At 35.9% G+C, this 22882-nt stretch overlaps 1 protein-coding gene across 2 annotated transcripts; it reads left to right on the forward strand.

Moving 5' to 3' along the window:
- The first annotated feature begins 3164 nt into the window (after positions 1-3164).
- Positions 3165-21543, forward strand: LOC135637021 (uncharacterized). Of its 2 annotated transcripts, XM_065149341.1 has the most exons (8): positions 3165-3341; positions 5918-6034; positions 9332-9579; positions 12178-12330; positions 12456-12612; positions 18712-18851; positions 18941-18976; positions 20455-21543. In XM_065149341.1, exons 2-8 carry the CDS (start codon positions 5959-5961, stop codon positions 21316-21318), a joined length of 1674 nt encoding a protein of 557 aa, XP_065005413.1. In that variant the 5' UTR covers positions 3165-3341; positions 5918-5958; the 3' UTR covers positions 21319-21543. The 2 variants fall into 2 exon arrangements, with proteins under 2 accessions (XP_065005413.1, XP_065005414.1); XM_065149342.1 differs by lacking the exon at positions 9332-9579 and having other exon boundaries at positions 5918-6051.
- Positions 21544-22882: the final 1339 nt, after the last annotated feature.

Consider the following 22882-nt stretch of genomic DNA (forward strand, 5'->3'; position numbering starts at 1 on the left):
AATGCTTCTGCTTGGACCACTAAAGAGCTGACTATTAAGTAAAAGAGTCAAACATTATACTAAAAAATTATATCAAAAATTAAATATCAAGTGAAAGGATCGGTTGATGTGCCAAAAATTAGACTTAGTGCTAAAGATTCGAATTTTATGTTAGAAGGACTAGATATTGTATCAAAAGATTGAATATCATGCGAAAGTCGATATGTTGGTGGAATGTGCGATATATCGAAGAAAAAAGTGAGGTACTAAAAATTTGGATAAATTTAGATGAAGTGCCAAAAGATTGAATGACATATTAGAAAGACCATACAATATGTCGAAAGCTTCGTAAATGTATCAAATGTATGGTTGATTTATCAAGGTCTTAATCAAGATTGTTTTGAATTAATTTAAGCTAATAATGAGTAAAAACAAAGCTTACTTGTCAAGAAAATTATTAAGCTTAAAATCAGACTGAATTTAGCTCGTTAGAAAGTCAAATTGATTGTTTAAACTAGGCCTAGACGATGGTACCGCTAGGCCCAGGTGATGATATTACTTGAGTCAGTCGATAAGTATTATTTATACTTTATCAATCTTTTTAACGATGGTACCACCTAGGGCATAAATAATATCACCTAAAATTTAAAATTTTTAATAATAATATTATTAGAGTATATATTTATAATATGATTATAATTATAATTTTAAATTATAGAAGATGAGATTATATGTAAAAACAAAAGAGTGTAAAGATTATTTCCTTCATTCGAAAAAGAAGAATGGTTGACCTTTGTAAAAAAAAATAAAATCTTAATAATTAACGAGCTTCATTTAAAAGAGAACACACATGAAGGCTTTAGGGTTGAAGTTGATTTATTTGCCAAATTAAAACTTGAATTTGATTTTGAAGTCACGTTAGGTGTAGTTTTTCATTATTGGATAAGCATAAGTGGAGTCCTTATTTTCAACGGTGGAGAGCTGATTAAAAACCTTAGAATAATTTTCTTCCTAATTTTCAAAATAATACAAATTTCATCTAGCTAATATTCTATGAATCCTTGGATTATTAGTAATAATCCAAGTAGCACCACTTAGGTGACCTCCGTATGATCCGAGCAAACACGAGCGAGATGGGAAACAATTGATTATCTACATAAATTTATCTAATTAGTATTATTTTCTCTTAATCCTATTAAATTATTAGTCCAAGTATAAGATTCACTAATAACCCTAAATCAAGTAATTTAGGAATTAACCAAGTTAGAAAAAAAGAATTAACAAAATAATTTAATTTAAAAGTTGATCCACCCTTTTTTTGTCTTCCGGATTTAAGATACAACTAAAATCCCAATTATACACCAAGAAATTCTTATTACCCAATTCAGACCAAAATTCAATTCTTATAAGAAACATTGACCGGCATAAACCATATAAATGAATCATAGTTTATTATCAAGAAATTGAATTACCAAATGAATAGCATGAATTCGGACATAGAAGAAATGGCAAGCTGGCGATATCCCTCTTGAAGCTTCACATGGTCAAAGTCTTGTCTAAAGATTTTATATTTTTTTTCGGCTTGATATGATGAGATAACATATGATTCCTACAACAGTTTTATATGATTCTTATGTCTATGAAGCATAAAATAAAGATATCCTAATGAGTTTGTGATAATTGGAACAATAGTTTTCATGAATCAAATGAGTTGGTAGGATACTTTTCTCGATTGAAAAAGGGCATAAGGAGTCGATCATCGCTTCGATAGATAACTCTTGTTTGTAATTTTCATGTCTTTCATTTTACATTGTAATCATCATCATCGATGATTTTGCTCCCTTAATATAAATTAAATTATAACAAATCATATATTATTCTATTTAAATTATTAACTTCTTTATTTATGTAGTATGATTAAAATTAATTAAAATAATTTGTAATCATATGGATAAATTAATTTTTTTTTATTAATTAAATAAATAAATTATTAATTAATTATTTTCTAATGAGTGATGTGATTTTTAGAAAGTAAATAGTTCAATGAATAAATATTATAATTACATCATTTACCATTTTGGGATAGCTTCTATTTTCCTGTATAAAGGGCTCCTCCTTTGTTATTCGTCACCGAGGGAGGATTAATGAGATAATTCCCGAGGAAAGATAAGATATTTTATTTTTTTTATAGCTTTTATTTATGATTTAAAAATTTTAATGTTATAATTATTATAATTTGTACGATGCATAATAATATTTTAGTTTTAAAATTTTATGATTAATAACTAATGATAATTAAATTATGATTTTAAAATATTAGTTAATTTAATAATAGTTCTTATTCTTTTAATTAGGTATATTTATGTTTCAAAATATTATGTATAAATTTCAATGATTTAATTAGTTTTAAACTTAAATCCTGAATCTAAATTAGTTGATTCATGAAAATAAATGGATTTGAGATTAATTATTTATTTTTATAATATTTTAAAGTATTTTTAAAAATATTTAAATCTAATTTAATAAAAGAGTTCATGATCTGACCTTAATTAATTTAATTAATTAGACCATTCGATATGGTCAAATACAATCTAATACATATAGTCAATCATAATCTAGTCCATGCGATTAGTTATGATTCAACCCATATGATTAAGTATGATCTAACTCATATGACAATATATGACTTAGCGCTAGATAAGTTACAACTTATATGGTTAAGCATAACTTAGCTCATATGACAGAATATGATCTAACTTAACATCCAGGCAATATGGTTAGTCATAACCCAACTAATATGGTTAGGCATGATCCAACCCATAAGCCTAGCGTGATCTAATTTAGTGAGACTCAGCTTAATCTATAACCAGTATTAAACATACTATTGCCTCTCTGTTAAACCCATTGTCCCTTAGCCCTAACCTGTTAGTTGAGATAGGGATGTGTGGTGCAATGTGATCCGTGGAAGACTGAGGTGGGTCGATTGGATCTAATACAATGTGACATAGTTTAACTGTATCTTTCTTTATTCATTTATTAAGCGGATTAAGAGTGATTCCAACTCCTCTTACGATTTCACCGATCCAAACTCGAACCGGTTTAATTGACCAACATTTATCCCGAACCGGTTTAACTAGTCGAGTCCAACCGCACCAATTTATTTTCGGTGGCCAAGAAAAAGAAAACCCGTGTCCCCTTCCTCGTCTTCCTGCTTCCCGGCCCCTCTTTTGTTTCTTGGAGCAGAGCGGGGGATACGGGGAAGGAACCCTATTCCCCTCGTCGGCTTTGCGGTGGGCGGATTTCGAGATCAGCGGAAGCTCGATTAAGTTGTTTTCAAGAAAAGATTTCTCTCGTGCTCTTCGGTATGTGTGTTCTTCCTGCGTCCCCTCACTTTCTAGACGCTAAATATTGGATTATTTTGTTGTTCAGTATGTTGATTCTTGAAGATTGAGACGCATTCTTTGTGAAATTTGGTGGGATCGTTTCTAGTTGATTAGATCAACCTTGGTTTCTCGGGGCTTGCGATGAGCTAGCTTGAGTTGATGTTGGATTTAGGTTCTGGGGCTGTGTCTTCTTTATGTTCTTTGGGCACTGTAACTTCATTGAAGAGTTTTAAGTTTGAGGCAGCATCGTTGTTCCATAGGACATGCGTGATGTTGAGGTGGATTGCTTGCAGCTTAGGGTTTTTCAGAATTTTCAACAAAAGAACGGTGTAGATGTAGTTTGAGAATAGCAACAGAGGTAGCAGGCCAGGAGAACGGACGGGCAAGAGCTAAAATTAATTGGGGGAAATGGAGAAGAAGAAGGAGCATAGGGATATAGTTTAGGAAATTATTTTTTAAGGAGAAGGGAAGTACTTGACAGAAGAAGTGTTTTTTTATTTTTTTTCCTGTGAAGAGGCATTGCCATATATTAAACTGATGTAATATCAGTAAACAAGCTAGGAGGTACTTCTTCACCTCATCGGTGAAAAGTCTGACACAATTGAACAAAATTGGCCCATTGCCTGTAAAAATTTCGTGTTTCTCTACCCATCAAGGAATCTTGCACGCTGTCTTTAATCCAATCAAACAGTCCCCTATATTTTTCTCAATGTTCATCCTTATTTTACTTGATCTTGAGCTTCTTGGTTAAGGAAAATAAAAAATAAGAATCAAAGTATCGGGTTCACCTTCTTTCTAAACAAATTTTATTACTTGAAAAATAGAAGTCCTCTTTAATAAAGTTATCTGCCCTCATAATTTTTTCAAATTCTGCTTTCAGAAAATGCAGATGAATTCCCAAACTGATTGTCTTATAAGAGAATCTTATTTGCTAGCCTTTCAAGTTGTTGGATCTTAATCCTATTATTATGAATATACCTTGTAACAAAGAGCTCTGGAGATTTGTGAGCAAATCATGCTCATGGTTAATTTTAAAATAACTTAGTATACCAATAATGTTAGATAAAGAAAGTTGTTCAAGTCATATTTGGTCGTTCTGCCACTTAAGGTGAGGAGTCAACCTAGGCTTTCTCTTACCTAAATGGATTTCATGTCAAGTTGCACTTCAGAGGGGTCACAATTGGAAGTTTGAAAGTGCAAGGTAGTGAAACTCAAATCTGCAGAGGTACAATAAGAACATGCCTAACGGGTTTCTAATGCTTCAATTGGACTCCAGTGTGGAGATTTTGAGGTGCATAGATCTTTATGCAATGGGGGGGACAGAGAAAGAGAGAGTTGAAGCGTGGCGAAGAAGGATCCTTTTACCTGTGGAGGAGAAGATCCACTTTTATACTAGGGCCCCAGGGCACACCTTTATCATTGATTGACATCATCGGCATATAGGATGTTCTATCAGCCTGGCAACAGCAGCAGGCAGCTGGTTGGACAAGTGGCGTAGGTGATGCCTCCCTTGGTGGAGGCGATTACTGTGACTCGTTGGAGCAGGTCTTGTTAAGGATATGACAGAGGATATGTATCACCCTCTTATTGGTTGTTTCTAGGTGAAACATGTCTCCTTGCCATTGGGTGGGCTTGCTGGACACTATCTATATCCTACCATTGGATAGAGTGTTATCAAGTTTGAAGAAGGAAATTGCAAGCGTCATTTATGGTCAAATGAGGATCCTTTTTATAAGATGCGCTTACTCATTTTAGATGCTTTTTAAGCTGTAAGAGATGAACAGAAAATGATTGGGAGAACAGAGGTGAATGTAAAAATTGAACACAAATAAAATTCCCTATAAATATGTGATGTGTCATGTCAGTGGGATTATGCCAAAGAAGTAGCGAATATTTGAAGCCCAAATTATGGACCCATCTCATTATCTATTAGTTAAAGCACAATTCATCTACATAGGTTGTGAATCTTTCAGAATTACTCAATAGGATACAAGAAAAAGAAAGTGTGGACTCTGGTAAATTGTTTAGTATTACAATCCTATTCTTAGATGTTGCTTACCTAAACTTTTGCATTCATAAATTTCCTTGTTGTGCTATAATAATATATTAGGTGTATTTTAACTGGTTTTGTATCTTATGCTGGTAAATCCTTTAGAAAGGTTGTTTTTGTTTGTGAGAGGCATAACAGTGTTCTTATGAGTCTAAGTCAGCTATAAACTAGGAAGATGGCTGATTGTTTGCTTATCTATCTTTTTTTTTTTTTTTTGGGTTTTCATGATTCCAATTAGAATTATAACATTAACTGGTTAGTTTAGTTAAATAGTTGGAGCTGCTGGTTCCAGGACATGCTACCGGACAAAAGATGTTACATATAATTCTCACCTCATGTTTTTGTTCCCCTTTTTTGCTACCTCACAAATAGGATCATTATAATTATCCCTCCTCATCTCTTTTATATATATATATATATATATATATATATATATATAAATATATATAATACCTTCTTTTTCTCACATGCTATATATTAATTTATTTTTTAACTCTTGAATCAGGAATCTGAAACTTAAGTGAGTACTTTTCATTAGGCGGAGACATGAATGAGGCTTTTGGCAATCAAGCTTTAGTTGAGAAGCTGTCGAAGCTCAACAATTCGCAACAAAGTATTGAATGTATCCTTTCCTTTAAAGTAGGCCTCATCTATCTCGTCTCTTTATTCAGCTAATGAAATTGAGAATGCCATGCATGATATTCAGGTTTTTGTGTGGTTGTATGTTGCCTGGTTGCATAAATGGAACACCATGCCTACTGTAAATTTTATGAAGGCAGCTATAAATTTCTTTTCTCCCATGTTTTGTCAATTAAGGACAAGATGCGCTTGTCAACTAAGGACAAACTTTTGATACCTTATGCAGTTATCAATAATGATAATTGGCCAAGTGATAGGGACAAAATGGTCCATGCAAGAGAAACACGACCTGTGGATGTCAACATTCCAGATAACGACAAAGTCAGTTATCCCAAATCTGCCAGTCAGCATCAATTATAATGGGAAATATTCTCTGGATCAAGAATGATTTGGGGAATATTTCTCTAATCATAAGCTATTAAGGGCCTACAACTATAAATAAAGGATCTTCCGACAGTCAGTGTTGGACTGTCTCTCTCTTTCTTTGTTCTCCTCCCTTCCGCTCCATCTTTTCCACTTGGGATAATTACTGACTTAGCTATTGGAGGAACCGAGTGGGGGGGCAGGGGGATGATTACTGACTTTTGGGGGTGGAGGGACTTAGCTATGGTTTTCATTGAAGGAGGCTCACAGAGGTTCAACCCTTCCTCCAGAAATTCCATCCTCCACCTTTCCTTTCCCTGTTGTTTCTCGGGATCCGCATCAAAGACAAGTTCAGCTCTTGCATCCGTCTTGGCCTAGGACCAAGTCAGATCACCTCTACGGCTCCACGTGGGTAACTGACTAGGAGACTAACACCAAGCCTTTTCCTCTAAAAAGATTTCACTTCATTGACTTTAGCTATATTTTGAGGGCTCCATGCTGACAACTTTGATGCTTATGGCCAGCTTTTAGTAAGACAGTAACCCTCTAGAAGTTAGTGCTTGATTTGTGTGTAGAGAACTTTGATGTGATAGAGGCTTGACTCCAGACCTAGATGTCTAATTGGCAAGATGATCAGTGTTAATAAATTGCTGGTTATGAAGCAGATGTAGCAATTTCATTGTCATGGCTATAATGGGAGATGTGTTTGACAAGGACAGACATCAAATACTGTTTGTCATTTCTCCATTATGCTAGTAGTGTTTGCCGAGTTTGTAGAAGGGAAATAAATAAATAAATAAAAAAAAAATGTTGAGTTGGTTCTTGACCATCTAGTAATTCTGGGAGCATGGGACAAGGAAGCAGGAGAATAGAGAACTGAACCTCCTCAAGGAATGATTTGCCAGTGATGTTGCCTTTCCTTTGGCAACCTTTTTAATGTTTAATTTTTTATATTTTAATTTACATGTAGAGTTGATTGTCTCTGAATGCAGATAATTTTTTTGGTCATCTATGAAATTAGTTCATTCTTTATTTCAGTATTGGTTTATTTCTTGTTTTTGGTATACTTATTTGCATGATTCAACTATTAATAAATCTTATTGTAGTTAGATGGACAGAAGATAATTTCTTGTTAGCATGATTTTTTACTTGCTTCAGCTTGTAAAATCATGCTACAGTGCCACTACTTAACACCCATTGGTAATCCATAATCATGTTTAAGGCTTTTTGCTGCTTTATTTTGCTTTGTTGCTGCATGCTCTTGATGCTTGCTTGTTTTGTTTCTTTAAATTATGAACATCATATTTATTTGTGATGAATGATAAGTTTTGGGACAAGGTTATCATTTTGAAAATGTATATAACACCAACTTTTCTTCAATGGGAAAAGTCACATTAATTTTGGATATAAGGTTTCAATTCATGTGCATATTAGCTAGGATTCTTTACTTATCTGTCTCTTTGTGATTGCAATTGTTGCTGATTGCATCCATCCAGGGGTTGAAATAGGCGCCTAGGCGCTCGTGTAAGCACTCAGGTGAGGCGAGGCGAGGCCTGAGCGCCTTAAGCCATGACCAGAAGGCACGCTTCAGTGAAGCGCCGCCTAGGCGCTCGCTTGAACAGCTGAACCCAGGCTCTGGGTGCCTCGAGTGAGCACCCGATTGAAACAATGCAACCGAACCAGACTATTAAGTTTGGTTCGGTTGAATAGTAGCTTAGGTGGTTTGATTGAACCAGCTAAGCTATATAATGTTTACTAAATCTGCACATGCAAACCCCACCCCCATGCACGACCTCAAGCCATAAACCCTACTTCGTGCGCAGCTACTGCCTTCACCGCCGTTGCTTTCTCTACTGCTGCCTCCGCCGTCGATGCACAGGACCGACGCTTCCTCTGTCGTTGATGGACGGGTTCAAAGATTTAGCTTTCATGTGCAGTTCCCTCCGTCGTCGTTGCTTCCGTGTGCAACTCCTTCCACCGTCGAGGAAGAGGACCGCAGCTTCCTCTGCCATCGACTGATACATCTGAAGCTTCCTTCGCCCAGGATGTCACTGTCCGAAGCTTTCTCCATCCCTGCTGTTGTTGGTTGCAGCTTCCTCTTCCGTCGTTGCTATCGCTCGAAGCTTCCTCCGCTGCTGCTATTGCCGTCTGCAGCTTCCTCCATCGTTCGAAAGTTCCTTCATCATCGTCGCCCTCTCCTTCCCCACTTTCCACCGTCAATGACTCTTTTCTACCCTCTAACTACTATTAACAATAAATATTGTTAATAGTAGATTGGTAACTATTGTTATCATATAATAGTCCATATTTAGATTTTAGCACTGTTAATTACTATTTATAATTATATTTTATATTTTTTATATTTTAATATTTCAAAGCATCTTGCTTTGCTCGAGTGGGCACCTAGGATCTCAGGCATTTTCGGACCTTGACATCTTTTGGTGCATAGCGCTTTTTAAATCACTCCATCCATCTATAGTGGTAGGCTTAGTAAATTCCAGCAATTTTCTTTTGTGTTTCATGAAAGTGTTGCTTGCTTGCATTTGGTGATTTTGTTAGAGATTTCTGTTGCTTTTACCATCAGATCACTGAATGTTTTTTATTTTCTCTTTTCTCGAATCTTCTTTTCACTTTTTTCCTTTCTATTTCTTCTTCCACTTACTGAAAGATATGGCAGATTCCTGTCTTTGCCCTAGAATAATTGTGTTAATCGCTTTTGCTCTGTACCTTCTTCTGTAAGCATAAAAATTCTCTTATTACTTCTTTTTGTGTTGTTAATTAAGTTGTTGCAAACTAGAATCCTGATTTTAGTTGCATTTTTTGGCATCTTTCATTTTATTTGAGTTTGTTCTGATCATATTAATCATATTTTTGTTAAGACCAATATTTCTTCATTTGTTTCTTAACTGATAACTAGCGCTGTCAAATTGGTGTATCGTTCACCGAAAGAAATCCAAGGAAATAGTTGAGACATGGGATCAAGCATTCAATAGTTCTCCGAGAGAAAAAAGAGTGCCTTTTCTATATTTGGCTAATGACATCTTACAGAACAGTAGACGCAAGGGAAGTGAGTTTGTAAATGAGTTTTGGAAAGTGCTTCCTGGATGTTTAAAGAATGTCTATGAGAATGGTGAAGATCATGGAAAGAAAGTGGTTAATAGACTAGTAAGTATTATCGTTCTTAGAAAATCCAATTATCATTCTTTTCTATAAATTATGAACCTTTCATCCTCAAACCTGAGTACCATTTTGTTCTTATAAATTAAGCTTTGGATGTTTGCTGCCAATGTTAATATTATTTAAGCACAAAGTGGTTGTACTGTTCGCCTTTTACATGGCAAATTGTTTTGATTGAGAATGCTTAGGAGATGCTTCATCTGATTCAGTTTTAATATTTTGAAGTCTTACTCTTATTCAGTTCTTATTACTTCAAGTTATGTTTCCCTCTGTCACTTCTTTTGCCCCCACCTCTTTAGGATGAGTTTATATTGACTGCTAGTCAGTCGATCACATGGTTGGTTATAAAATAGTATTGCTTGTCTTATAGAATGCATGGGTTTATTGGTATATTACATCTCCTGGTATGGTGGCAAATATATTTTCTTGGTGTAATAATTTCCTGATTTTAGTTCCTTACACGATTGTCATGTTCCAGTCCTAGTCAGATTTTATGGTACCTGTGTTAACAAACTCTTCAATTTAATCCATAGAGGCTTACATATTTAATGTGTATTATCATTTATTTTGTTTTAAAACTTCAGTTGATCTTTGTCATCTATCTTTAGACACTTCTAGCACCAACCTGATCTGTTCAGCAAGTTGAGTCGTCCAAAGCTTTATCTTTATTCTTTATAAATAAAAAACGAGACTCTAGTTTAGGCTCATTTACATCGTCAAATAACCAACCTTTGTTAATATGGTGAAGTGGGACTGACCACTAAATGACTCCTGATATTGTTTCTGTTTTATTTTATGTTTGCAGTGAGATAATCCTTTATTCTCAGACGAGTATTTTGTTTCTCCTTTGTGTCTGTGTACATACACATGTATGTGCCTGCATATGTACGGGTGCATAATACATAGGAAGGCACTGGTGGGTATGCATGGGTGGCTTCAGTGGCTTTCGATTACAATATAATTGCTTGTATTCTGATTCAAGTTTTTCTTAAAAAAATCACATCGAACTTTAAATATTTAATTAATGTTCTTTTAAAATGCTATTGATATGAAAGTTCTGATCTTAATCTTGAAGGAAATGCTTACATAATTGTTTGGAGGAACATGTTTCTTTTTCAATTTCTGTAGAAAAAATAGGTGGGAGGAGAAGGGAGCAGGAGAATGGTTTAGGTGCAACAATTAACTGCAATAATATAATTTAATGATTGGACTTTTGACCAAATTTTAATTTGAAACCGGATAAAACAGTTAATATTTTGCCAAAATGACCAATGCTCAAACAAAACCGATATGTTTTTGGCTGTAATTAGAAAAACTAATGATTTTGTGTTCCAGGCCTTGTTCTAGCTCGTATATGGCCAAACATGCTTGATGAAATTATGTTTTTTTGTTTCTCTAGTGTGCTTGCCAAAGTTTTTTAACAGCCTGAGGTTATTATGTTTTTTTGTTTCCCTGTTCTGCTTAATTGATGCTGATGTTACTGTACAATACTTTTTTGATGGGGGTTTTTTAGTGTTACCAATATTGGACAGTTTTGATAGACCTAATAGCCAATCATGGGAGGTCAGGAAGGTTCTTTGGTTTTGAGGTTAGTTTTGAGGCAAATATTCCCTACCCTTTGAGAGATTTTAGAGATAACCATGAGGTCTGAATAAGGAGGAGCCAACCATGGTGGTTTCATGTATACCTTGAGAGGAAATGGTTCCCTGGTGAGGGTACTTTTTCATCCATTGTTCTTCCCTATTGAATTATTTATCTCTTCTTTATCAAGAACTTAGATGGTTATATAGTTCAAAACTGAGCTCCATTGTTATTGTAAGTTCTTAAAACGTTCTTATATTTGAAAGTCCACCTTGATAACCTGAGTTTTTTTTTCTGATGGATTTCAGGTTTTCAACTCTCTTTCCCTCTATTTCGTTTTGTGTTGTTTCATGGTGCTTTAAAATGAAGTTTGAATTTGAAGCGAAACCACCAAAATTATGCATCTTTCCCTATATACAAAAACATAAGAGGAGAACCTTAGTAAAACAACCAAAAGAAAGTAAAGGTAGCAGGTGGGTCGATGGGCAATTAACCTCCAAATGATGCTTGTGGAACTAATTTTTAATTCAATATTAACTGTGTGAAATTTCATTGAATAGGTGGTAAGATTATAGGCAAACAATATGTCATATTTATGTAATCAAAGTTCTTTTAGTAATTCAATAGTTTAACTTAATTGAGCTTTTTCGTAAAATTGGCACAAGCTTTCATGGTTCGTACTTCGTACCTAATCAAGTTCTCTCCATGGTGCTCTATCGTTGTTGTTATTATTTAGTATCTGCCTAGCACTGGTAAGGTTGACATTGTATCACAACATAATTAGCATACCATGTACCGGCATTCAAGTCACGCCCATATCGATTGGCTAATGACCAATACAAGGCTGGTACCGGAGACTGTGAACACTGGTTTGGATAATGACAGATTGATATAGTTCATATGGTAGATGCTTGTAGAATAGTGGAGATGGATACCATGCTTCTCTTTTGAAGAACATTGATGACCAAAATTTTTTTATTCTTACCATTTTTCTGTTCATTTCAGGTTGAAATTTGGGATGAAAGGAAAGTCTTTGGCTCTCGCGGGCGGAGCCTTAAAGATGAGATTCTTGGTAATGTGCCTGTTCCTGTTTCAGATAATGGGAAAAGTTCCAATCCCATTAAATTAGTACGGAAAGATGCTAATTCAGTAAGAATAGTAAGTAGATATATTTACTTTCTATTTTGTTTCAGTTACTGTTTCTTTTTGATGGAGTCAAGTAGTCAACCACTGAGATAAGGTTTTATATGAATATTTCTTATGGATTTTTGTTCAAACCTCAGAAACTTGCTATCGGAGAAATGCCTGAAAAGATAGTGACTGCATATCAGTCTGTGCTTGATGAACATTCTGGTGAAGATACTGCCTTAAGCAAATGCAAGGATGCTGTTCAAGTTCTGGAGAGGATGGAAATTGACATTGATGTTGCCTGTAAACAAGGTAATATTTGTTCTTAAGAATAAAATTTGAACTTCTTAATATGCTCAAAGAGACCATGTTTACGTTGTTGATGTGTTTGCTTTGTCATCTACTACAGATTCAGCTTAACTCTACTGAGAAATTCCTGATTGATATATGAAAAGATATGCTTATATGGCATCCATGATTGTGTGACATGCATGTTCAGCACATATTTTCTAGAAAGCATGTACAACCATTAGCGGCAATAAGTTTTGCAGTCTATGTGAAGTCCTTTTTTGTATCCTTCTGTAAGTCTATTAGAGTCGGTAGTTTACATTAAAAGAAAAGTTAAAACCCAATGCATAAGTATCCTACCAATATGATGCTCAAGGTAGGTTAATATATCAGCTTTACCCCTAGAAATAGAGAAGTTATTTTCGTGTCTCCAATCCTGGTCATCCTAGTTGCAGAGTAACCTCACCATTGTACCAAAGCTGACCCTCTGAAGTAGCTAGACTATATGTCTGTATTATGACAGAACACACCTTTTCTATTAGTAATATTTTCTCTTTCTTGTTGGACAAATTGAAAGAAAATATGAATATCTGATCTTCAACATTGATCGACTGCAAATCATTATAAGACAAGCATTTCTCTTCATGATTCTTGCAGCAAATTTATGGAACATTTAGTAATTTAATGACCTTAACACCAGTTCAACGCTTCCCCTGAATATCTACCTAAGTGATTTTTTTTGGTTTTCTTTGAGAGAGTATGCTGAGTAGAGGTTTGTAATTCCATGCTTCAAATAAAGTGGTAGATTCCAGTTCTTGTTACCCTTATCAAGTACACTTTCAAACTGATAGGATAAAGTTGTTATGTTGAGTCCTGTACTGTAACAGGCTTTGTCATCATCCCCTTGCCTCAATCAATTTAGGGGGGACAAGGAACTATTGGCAAATGGCTGCACAATCCCTCTTCCTTCTTCTCTTACATCTTAATCCCACCACTGTGCTGAAAAGGAGACGAAGGAGAAGAGAATGAGGAGAGGAAGATAAAATACAAGAGGAGATAAAGAAAAGAAAAGAAACATGAAGAAGAGGAGAAGAGAATGAAGACTAGTTCGGTTTATTATCCCCCTATTGGATCTCCATCTTGAAATTTTGTGATTGTTCGATCCCTGCCTTAGGTATGTTCTAGTCTCGACTCACTGTTGCTGTTGACTCCTTGCTTTCTTGTTGATCTGATTGGACTTGAGCCTATTGGAAAAGTAAAAAAAAAAAAGAAAAAGGGCAAATTGAGGAGTACAGTATTAAAAAAAGTAACTTTCCTGTGTACCCTCTTGTAACCTCTACTGGTATCTGTGTGACTCCAGGAGCAGAAAAAGAACAGAATTCTTTCCTATCCCTTAGGTCTTACACCTGCCTGCAAAGTGGGTCCTCATGGTTGTGTAACACTTGGCTAGCAGGGAAAGTATTGCTAAAAAGCTACCTTGCTTACCAACAGGTATGAATGACGGGATACTGTGAATATCACCTGCCTGTTCCTGGTTCCAGTTAGCTACCCCATCCCATAGCAAACCCAACTATTTTTCTACCTGTACTTGTCCCAAAACCAATTAACAAGCATCTACTTCAGTTTACAAGAGGGTCAATTAGATGTGACTATCTAAAGAACCTGCCCAATTGCCATTATTTGAAGTTTGAAGAGCATTGATTCCTTGAACGAACTGTATCAATGGATTAGTACATCACAAAATTAGGGCATTAGAGAAGTGAGAGGTTGTGTAGACAACACTTTTTCTCCAAGGATGAATAGATGCAATTTTATCTATGTATACAATAGTACCAACGCATCAATCAGGGACATGGCCAAGTGAAATGAGAAACTCATGGTTTTAGGACGCTAATTAAATTGTCAGAACAGTATTTCCTTCCAATCCATCAGGAGAAGATGGAAAAAAGACGTGAAGAAACTAATCAACATGAGGCACTGTAATGATGAAAAACCCTTTATCTATGCTATTTAGAACTATAAATCATGAACCTTCAACCACAACATTGACATCAGTGACACATTGATGTAGGATGAGTAGCTTCGATACCCAAAATCTGATTTAGGACGTGGTTGTGATGATCAAGGTAACTTTTTTTTTGTGATACTAGAGGAAAGAAAAGAGAGATGGATAATAAAGGAAGATATTAGAAGAAAAAGATAACTGCTAGACTTGCGTTGATTCAATGAACAACTCCTTGAAATGAAGGTTGCGTACATCTATATGCTTCACACACAGACAATGAATTCATATCATCCAAAGAAGAAATGTGACCTCGTCACTCACATACGATGTGTGAAAAAACTCATTCTTCATTCGTTAAGTCATCTCATTCTCTGATCCAGTTACAATCTCTTTTCCCTCTTTTCTAGGCCCTTGATACAAGAAAAAAAAGAAGAAAAACTAAAAAAAAATCAAATTAAATAAATTATTATTATTTCTTATTTGAAGGTTAATCTTGATATATGATTTAGAGGATAATCTTTTTTTATGATATTCTTGATTGATAGTCTTCCTCATAGAGATGAGATCCTTAATCAAAATTCATAATCTTTAATCAAAAATTGATTTCCTTCACACATTTGTATTTGTTTCCTTTTTCTTACATTAAGTAATCTAGAAATGAACTAGAAATATTGGAGGTGTCATCAGTTATTTAAAAAGGCGCTCGGGTGCTCGCCTACGTGCTTGGGCAAGGCAAGGCAAGGCTCAAGCGCCTCATAAAAGGGCCAGGTGATGCGCTTCAATAAGGCGTCGCTGGGCGCTCGCCCGAGCCCAGGTGCCAGGTGCTTCGAGCGAGCGGTCGGTTGATATAAAGCAACCGGGTTTGGTTAAATGTGCGTTAAGACACGTAATTATGTCAAAACTTGCGCGCGACCCCGACTCCCAACCCTAGCGTGTGCTTTCTCCCTCTGCCTTCGTCGTCGATGACTCTCCCTCTACGTTCACCGCCGACGATTTTTCCCTCTGCCTTCGCCGTCGACGATTTCTCCCACTACCTCTGAGTCTTCCTCTATCGCCGATCGAGTCTCCTCAGCCTCTACTGTTGTTCATCGATCGTCGCTGCTGTCGCTGTCATTGCTATTGTCCGCTGCCTCCTGTTGTCTGCGACTCCACTGCCGTTGCCGCTGTCCGCTGTCGTGGTTGTTGTCCGTTGCTTATTATCGTTGCTTTTCTTCTGAGTTTTGACTTCTCACTGTCAGTTTCACTGGGTGATATTTTTTACCTCTTTTAACAGTTGTACTCTTCCCTTCTAATTGTTGTTAACAGTAAATAATATACTGTTAACAGTATATTATTAATTACTGTACAAAATAATCTTTATTTTTATTAGATTAATAATATTATGTATTTATTATATTTTAATATTTTAGAATGCCTCACTTCGCTTGAGCATGCGTCGAGGTGAGCGCCTAGCACCTCGTGCGTTTTGGGACCTTAGCGCCTTTTGACCCCTAGCTCTTTTTAAATCACTGGGTGAATAAAATAAAATGATCCACATAACACATGATATCTAGAGCCTAAAGGTCTACAAGAATATGAAAACTAGTTGTTAGACTGAGATCCATCTATAGTTGCATTATTCAAGGAATGAAGCACTGGATTCTAGCATAAAACAATCATCATCTGATGTGTCCTTACTAGGTGGCAGGTTGGTTATCGTGGAATGAGGCAATAAGAGGGGAAGATAAGGCAGCCCTAAGCGGGTTTGCAGCAAAAGATGAGAGGATTGGGGCACGACTTAACTGTGAGAGGGTTTGTCCCCAAACCTACTAACAATTGAAAAAATTGATACCTATTCTTTTTACTTGTACCAATTAACCCTGATTAATGAGTACCCAATCCGCCCTAAGAAGGTGGGTTGGCATGACTTCCTGAAAATACTCAACCCATTACGTCCCTACGAATAAGGTGCTACCTTGGAAATTTGTATTTTCTAAGAGGAACAGAGTTCCATGTTCTTTGTATGAAGTATAAGCATCTTCTTCTTTAATTTTCTTTAACTTTCAAAGATAAAAGAATGATCAAATCATTGTACTAACCACTATTAGTTAACTGTAACAGTATGAACTGTAGAAAAACTGATTATATTGAAAAAAACCAGAGTCACAAGGATAAATTCTCCAATATGGCCCATTTATTTCACCAAGGGGAGGTTAGCACCAAGGTAGAGTTTCTAGGAGTCAAGTTTGTCTATGGGCCATTTGTTTTCACCAAAGGTGTATAACAACACCAAAGTGGAGTTTCCTGAAAGGAAACTTGATTTTGGTATGACTGCTTGGTTAATCAAAAAATCATGCAGTTGAAGTTCCCAGAAGTTGATTGACCACATCATGAGTGTTTGGCTGTACCTTAGTCACTGGAGTGCCTAGAAGTTGAGGCAAATACTAACATTTTTTCTCACTTTCTTGTCAATGAGTGTTTGTTGTCCAAAAGTAACTGAATTGGGATTAGGAGAAGTGGAATCTAATAACATTCCCTTCCTACATTCTTGTAAATGACTTTGGACCTTCACTTTCTCCAAATATAATAATTTATGAAATCCCCCTTTCAAATTATAGATTATTTTAGTGAACTGAACATTGAAATTTAGGACATTTTTATAGAAAGACAACTCCGGTTATTAAATTTCAGTAAATTGGCCCTAGAACTATCTAAACAAATCTGTGCTGTCAGTTGTATGTATATTACTTGTTTTGTTCCTTTAGTTATCAGTAAGAGGTGAAACATTAACCTTGGTGTCCTGCGCTTGCAACTTTCCAATAGTTTTCTCATTCTTCTTTTAATGTTGTCTTTCAAAAATTTTAATTTTGTTTGATGGAAAATTATTTCATTCAACAATATGATTTTTTGACATGTTGTAAAATCATAAATTCATAATAATGACTACATAATGCATGATCATTTTCTGCTTCCATGTATGTGCTGCATTCCTTCTCCTGTGCTTGTATTTGTTTCTTTAATTTGAAGATGGTTTACATTTTTATATTTGTGAATACTTGAGAAATTTTATATTATATTTGTTATATAATGGTTTGGTATTTCTGAAATTGTGCATGTTCAATAAAAATATGCCAGACTGCAGGGATAATATGGAATATTTTACATATTGCATTTTTTTTATAACTTATTATGTATTAGTTTACATGTACATGAATGATAGAAAAGGGTATTTGTCATATAGTAAACAAAAAAGTGGTGGCACACATTTTGGGGAAAGAACAAGTGAATACAAAAATAGAAAAACACAAAAGTAAGGCTGCTCTCTCATAACAATTATGTGCTCTGGTTCTAGCATTATCTTGTTTAGTAAAGTTACATGGTTATCTTTTTTACATAAGATTGTGATGTTACTATTCCTAATCCTTTCAATTAGATGGTTCAGAGATTAGGTTATATCCAACTTTTTCTTATATCTCAGCTTGGTGGGATGGTTCTTAATCTTCATTGAAATGTTTGGAAAGCTTTTCATCTATTATTCTGTCAGTGAATTTTATTTACATGTTTTTGAGCTCGTGGTGGAATCCGAAATTTTAATGGAAAATATTACTGAAAAATATTTTCAAGTCTCTATTGGTCTTAATTTACATGTTTGTGAGCTCATGATAAATTTACATGTTTGTGAGCTCATGGTAAATTTACATGTTTTTAAGTCTCTATTTTTTATGTTTTTAATCTTCCTCTTGATGCTTATATGATTTAGTCATGTTTATTTAACTTTAGGCGTTGATATTTTCCATATCTTGTAGATTGAACCTTTTATGCTGTGTTATAATGCTTGCTGTAATTTTCAAATTAAAAACCAAAATGAAGAATTTGTTTTTCACCTGCAATTGATTAGTCTCCACCTCATGGTGGAGAGCTCTCACAGTATTTCTGTTTTTTCTTGGCCCGATTATATCCAACACTGGCTGTCTTACTTGAGAGTTGAGACCATATGACAAGAACTGCAGTGAAGATATTACTTATTATTGAGTTTTTTTTAAACTCTTTTTTTGTGTTGTGTTTTATTGCTATATGCAACTTTATTATTTCATCCTCTCGATAATGGGTATTTCTGGTGTTATTTGTTTATTGATCAGGTAACCAACAAGAATCAACATTTATAGATAACCTTCAGGAGCAGGAAATTGTTCTTAAACAATGCATTGAACAACTGGAAATCGCTAAAGCAACTAGAGCTACACTCATTACTCAGCTAATGGAAGCTATCACAGAGCAGGTTTTGTTTTTTACTCATGCAAATTAGTATCTAGGTTGTAATATAAGATTCTCCTAATATATTTCAATTTTTGGAATTAAATATACCAGGAACTGAAGCTGGAGCTTATCCATAGTCAGTTACAAGTAAGAAATAACTCCTTGTTTCTTGATGAAATTAGTTTTAGTCTGTGCTTTTTCGATGTTTTAGCTTTGAATAGCTAAATTTGAAATTGTATGATGGTGAGAAATCATACCTTAAATAGCTTCATCTTTTATTTAGGATTATAGAAGGAGCAAAATGCTCTAAATTATTACCTTGCTGAGCTATTACTACTTTGTAGAATCTGGGCAATCGCCATTTGCATATTCTCATAGTTATTGAAAAGTTTATCTTGTTATTTTCCAATTGATGTCAAGTAGACACCTTAATATGACATGTCACTTTGTCAACTTTCAAAAGTTCAATTTGTTTTTGGGTTGATGTCATTCCAGACTGTTCACTGCAACATTCTGGAACGCCATAAACTGACCAATCTGATATGTTGTGATGCATACTGCATTCCAGCAAATATTTGTTGTCGCGAGATAATGGTGTGTAGATTGCTATTTTGAGTAGCATGGCATAATATCAGGGTATGCAGAAGCCTATATATTGACATGAGGTACTATATTGAGTATTAGTTATCCAAATAGAATGCAGTAGGCATGGTGGTCACATGACACGTGCAATCCTTATTGGTCATGTATGCATGGTCACAATGTTGTAAGCGGTGGTATATTTTCTATAATTTGACATTTATTATGATCTCTAATTAAATTTTTCTATCAACCCTAAATAAAGTCAAGGCATGTCACTTAAAATTTTTATATTTTTTAATATATTTTTATTTGTTGTACTCCCGCTACATAATATACTGATTCTCAACATTTATTTGAGGGATGTATTGTGATGTACATGTCTCCTGTGTCAAATACCTGTATATCATGGCCTTGTCTAGCATAGTTGAGGGACAACTATGATGATGACAGTGATCATAATGATGTTAGTAGTGGAAAGAAGTGCTCCCACCATTTGGACTGTCAGTTCATAAAAGATCTGTATTTGAAACACCATTAGATGAAGATGGTGACGTGAGGCACCAATCATTGATGAGAGGCAAAAGCAAGGGGAGGGTATTGCTTAGGATGTGATGCTTCCATTAGGCTTTCGCTCTTTGCTTTGAGCTATTTCTTCCTATTTCATAAAAAGGGGCATCTATGGGACAACTAGAAGCATTGAGCTAATTTTGTCACTGATCTATAAGATGTAATTTTCTGCACATGGTGGCATTGGAGAACCTTTCGTCCTGATCTTATTGCCATCATATTCTGTACTGAAATTACTTGATACTTCAAAATTTCAGGTTTATTTGTTTCGTGGTTTGTTAGTCTGGATTTGGCCATTTGAATTTGACAGCATGACTCTGATATTGAAGTCACTGCTCTAATTAAGTCTAGGATTATGTACTACCAATTTTGTGCTTTGCTTTGGGCACTAGCATCTCTTTATAAATGTGAATTTTGATCGATATTTCTTCCTTCCAAATTGGTTGACTTTTCTTTGCTCCTCCGCTTATTTGCAGATTGCCCATTCTCAAACTGAACATGCTAGTAACATGAGACGACGGCTCGGTTTGGCTGCTGGCACAAATGGATTTGGTCCTACCACCACGCTACCTCTTGTGAATTTTGCATCAGAAGCAATACCTGCAACAGAACCCAATCCTCCAGTATCCATCACTCATCTTCAACCACTTCAACCTGTAACTTCATTTGTCAGCAGCTTAAGCAGTGCGGAAGAGGATCACAAGAAAGCAGCAGCTGCCGTTGCAGCAAAGCTTGCTGCCTCATCATCTTCTGCGCAGGTCCTCAGCTCTATTCTATCCTCTTTGGCTGCTGAAGAAGCTGCGTCCATGAATAACAGTCTGAGCTCTCGAGTTCGCCCTGGTAGTCCACCTGTTTTCCCTCTGGAAAAGAGGCCAAGGCTTGAGAATACTATATCCACAACTGATATGGGTAAAACCTCCTATTTCGGGCAGGCGCAACATCAGCAGCAGCAGTCCATTCCTCTCGTACTGCCCCAAACCTCAGCTGCTGGTATACAACTTCCCCAGAGTAACCAGGTGCCACCAACTTTTACACCACCTCTCCCGCCGCTGCCTCCGCCACCCATGCAGCAGTATGTGCAGACAAGTGGAGGAACGATGAATATGCCACCTTATGGATTTGTGGGTCGTTCGCTGCCATCTCCACCTCCTCTACTTTCCCATGTTTCAGCAGGGTTGGCAAGACCTGGTGGCCCGCTTCCACCTCCGCCACCACCACCACCCCCACAGCAGCAGCAGCCACCACCGCAGTTGCAGTCAACCTCGATGGGGTTCTACCAGTCTCCAGGGATTGGGTTTTACGGGCAGCCGCAGACAGCTCCGACTGCCCAGCGGCAGTGAAACGAGATGCCAAGGCATTTGCAGATGACCTGGTTTCGTTATGTATATTATGAGTAGTCATTAACATAATTTAGAGTGATGGAATCTATTTAGATTCCATTAACAAGACAGGCCAAGGCAAAGCTGTTTCATGAGCACTGGATTTGGAAGGCCTCATGTATGTGATGAATATAACAACTATTTAGATGTCTGATGTGGTGAAATCTATTGCATCTTGTTGACCAACCTTTTTCCTCTTTAATGGAAGATGACCCAATCACTGCAAGTAGCAGGCATTAGAATTTTCCTATGTATTCATCACTTTTTCTCTCGGACCGTGGTTGCCTGCCGATGCAGATATGTCCGGCAACCCTATGTTGAAATGCCTGTGTGGTAATGCCTGCATATATAGAATTCCAACACAGGTGACCTAAATTTGCCGGTAGCGTTGTTAGTGGATGTTGAAATGAAACACTCAGCACCATGATCTTGAAATGGTCAAATAACAAGACGGTGGTGCGTTAATGATTGATGAACCTGATGATTGCGACAAGAACTTTGGGTTCGAAGGTGCGTGAAATGGAGCACTCGCCATCGTGATCTTGAAATGGTCATTGATGAACCCGATTGAGATAAGAACTCTAGGTTGGAAGTTGCCAGTTGGCTAAAAATTGCGATAAGAACTTTGAATGTACTAGTAAGCTAAAGATCTTGTCAAGACTTATGAGACAAGAACATTGGATTCCAAGGTGGCTAGTTTGCAACCAAAAAAGAACTCAACTCAACTCAACTGCATCCGCTAAGTTCGTGCTTGTAAACCTCGAGGAACCACCGGTTGCAGAATCTGAAGGACCTGTGTTGTGTCGCAATGCATTCAAGAAGACAAATGATGGCATGTTCTTGCTCCTGTGGTGGCACATGTTACCAAATGGTTTGATCCGAGAGAAGACTGCTATGTGCTTTATTGGTTTCATTGTTGTTCTTTTTCCAGCGCATGCATCCACCTGCCTCACATTACTTCTCGACCAGAAGATCGATGCACACACACAGAGGCACGGATCTCTCATGTGCTTTTATGCTAACAATTTTGGTGCTGTAATTATTTGTGGATTCAAATATATGTTCTCAAGCAAGAAAGGGCAATGATTCAAAAGAACAAAAAACATGGGAAAAAAAAAAGATGTGTTCATTACATAAATGAGTTGATTGATATAATTTTTTTTTCTAATTTTAATAATGGTCAAACTTCAAACAAAAGTGGGCATAAATTACAAGTTTTTTATTTTCCATTAAGAATTGGTTTTTTGTGTATTAAAACTTAAATTCACCTATTTTAGGTTTTATGTACAGGAATTTTTTTTTTTTTTTGTCAATGAAGAGAATTGTGGAAATTCTTGGTTTGGGAATTCAACATCAGTTGGTTTTAGATTACTAAATCACAAGTTTTATGCTAATTTTCCTACTATCATAACTAGCATTGCTCATATGACACTTATACAACATTGTCAAACAAAACACTTCATGTATGATAGTTAACAGTGGAATGTTAACTTATCCTCATTTCAGAATTCTTGTATGAACACTT

This window comes from Musa acuminata, chromosome BXJ3-4 (genome assembly GCF_036884655.1).
Source record: "Musa acuminata AAA Group cultivar baxijiao chromosome BXJ3-4, Cavendish_Baxijiao_AAA, whole genome shotgun sequence".
Lineage (NCBI taxonomy): Eukaryota > Viridiplantae > Streptophyta > Magnoliopsida > Zingiberales > Musaceae > Musa > Musa acuminata.

Bases quoted from the DNA above. Each gene is read 5' to 3' on its own strand.
- LOC135637021 (XM_065149341.1), top strand. From the start codon at position 5,959: ATGAATGAGGCTTTTGGCAATCAAGCTTTAGTTGAGAAGCTGTCGAAG. The intron at 9,580-12,177 runs GTAAGTATTATC...TGTTCATTTCAG, and splicing joins AGAAAGTGGTTAATAGACTA to GTTGAAATTTGGGATGAAAG. The intron at 18,977-20,454 runs GTAAGAAATAAC...GCTTATTTGCAG, and splicing joins TTATCCATAGTCAGTTACAA to ATTGCCCATTCTCAAACTGA.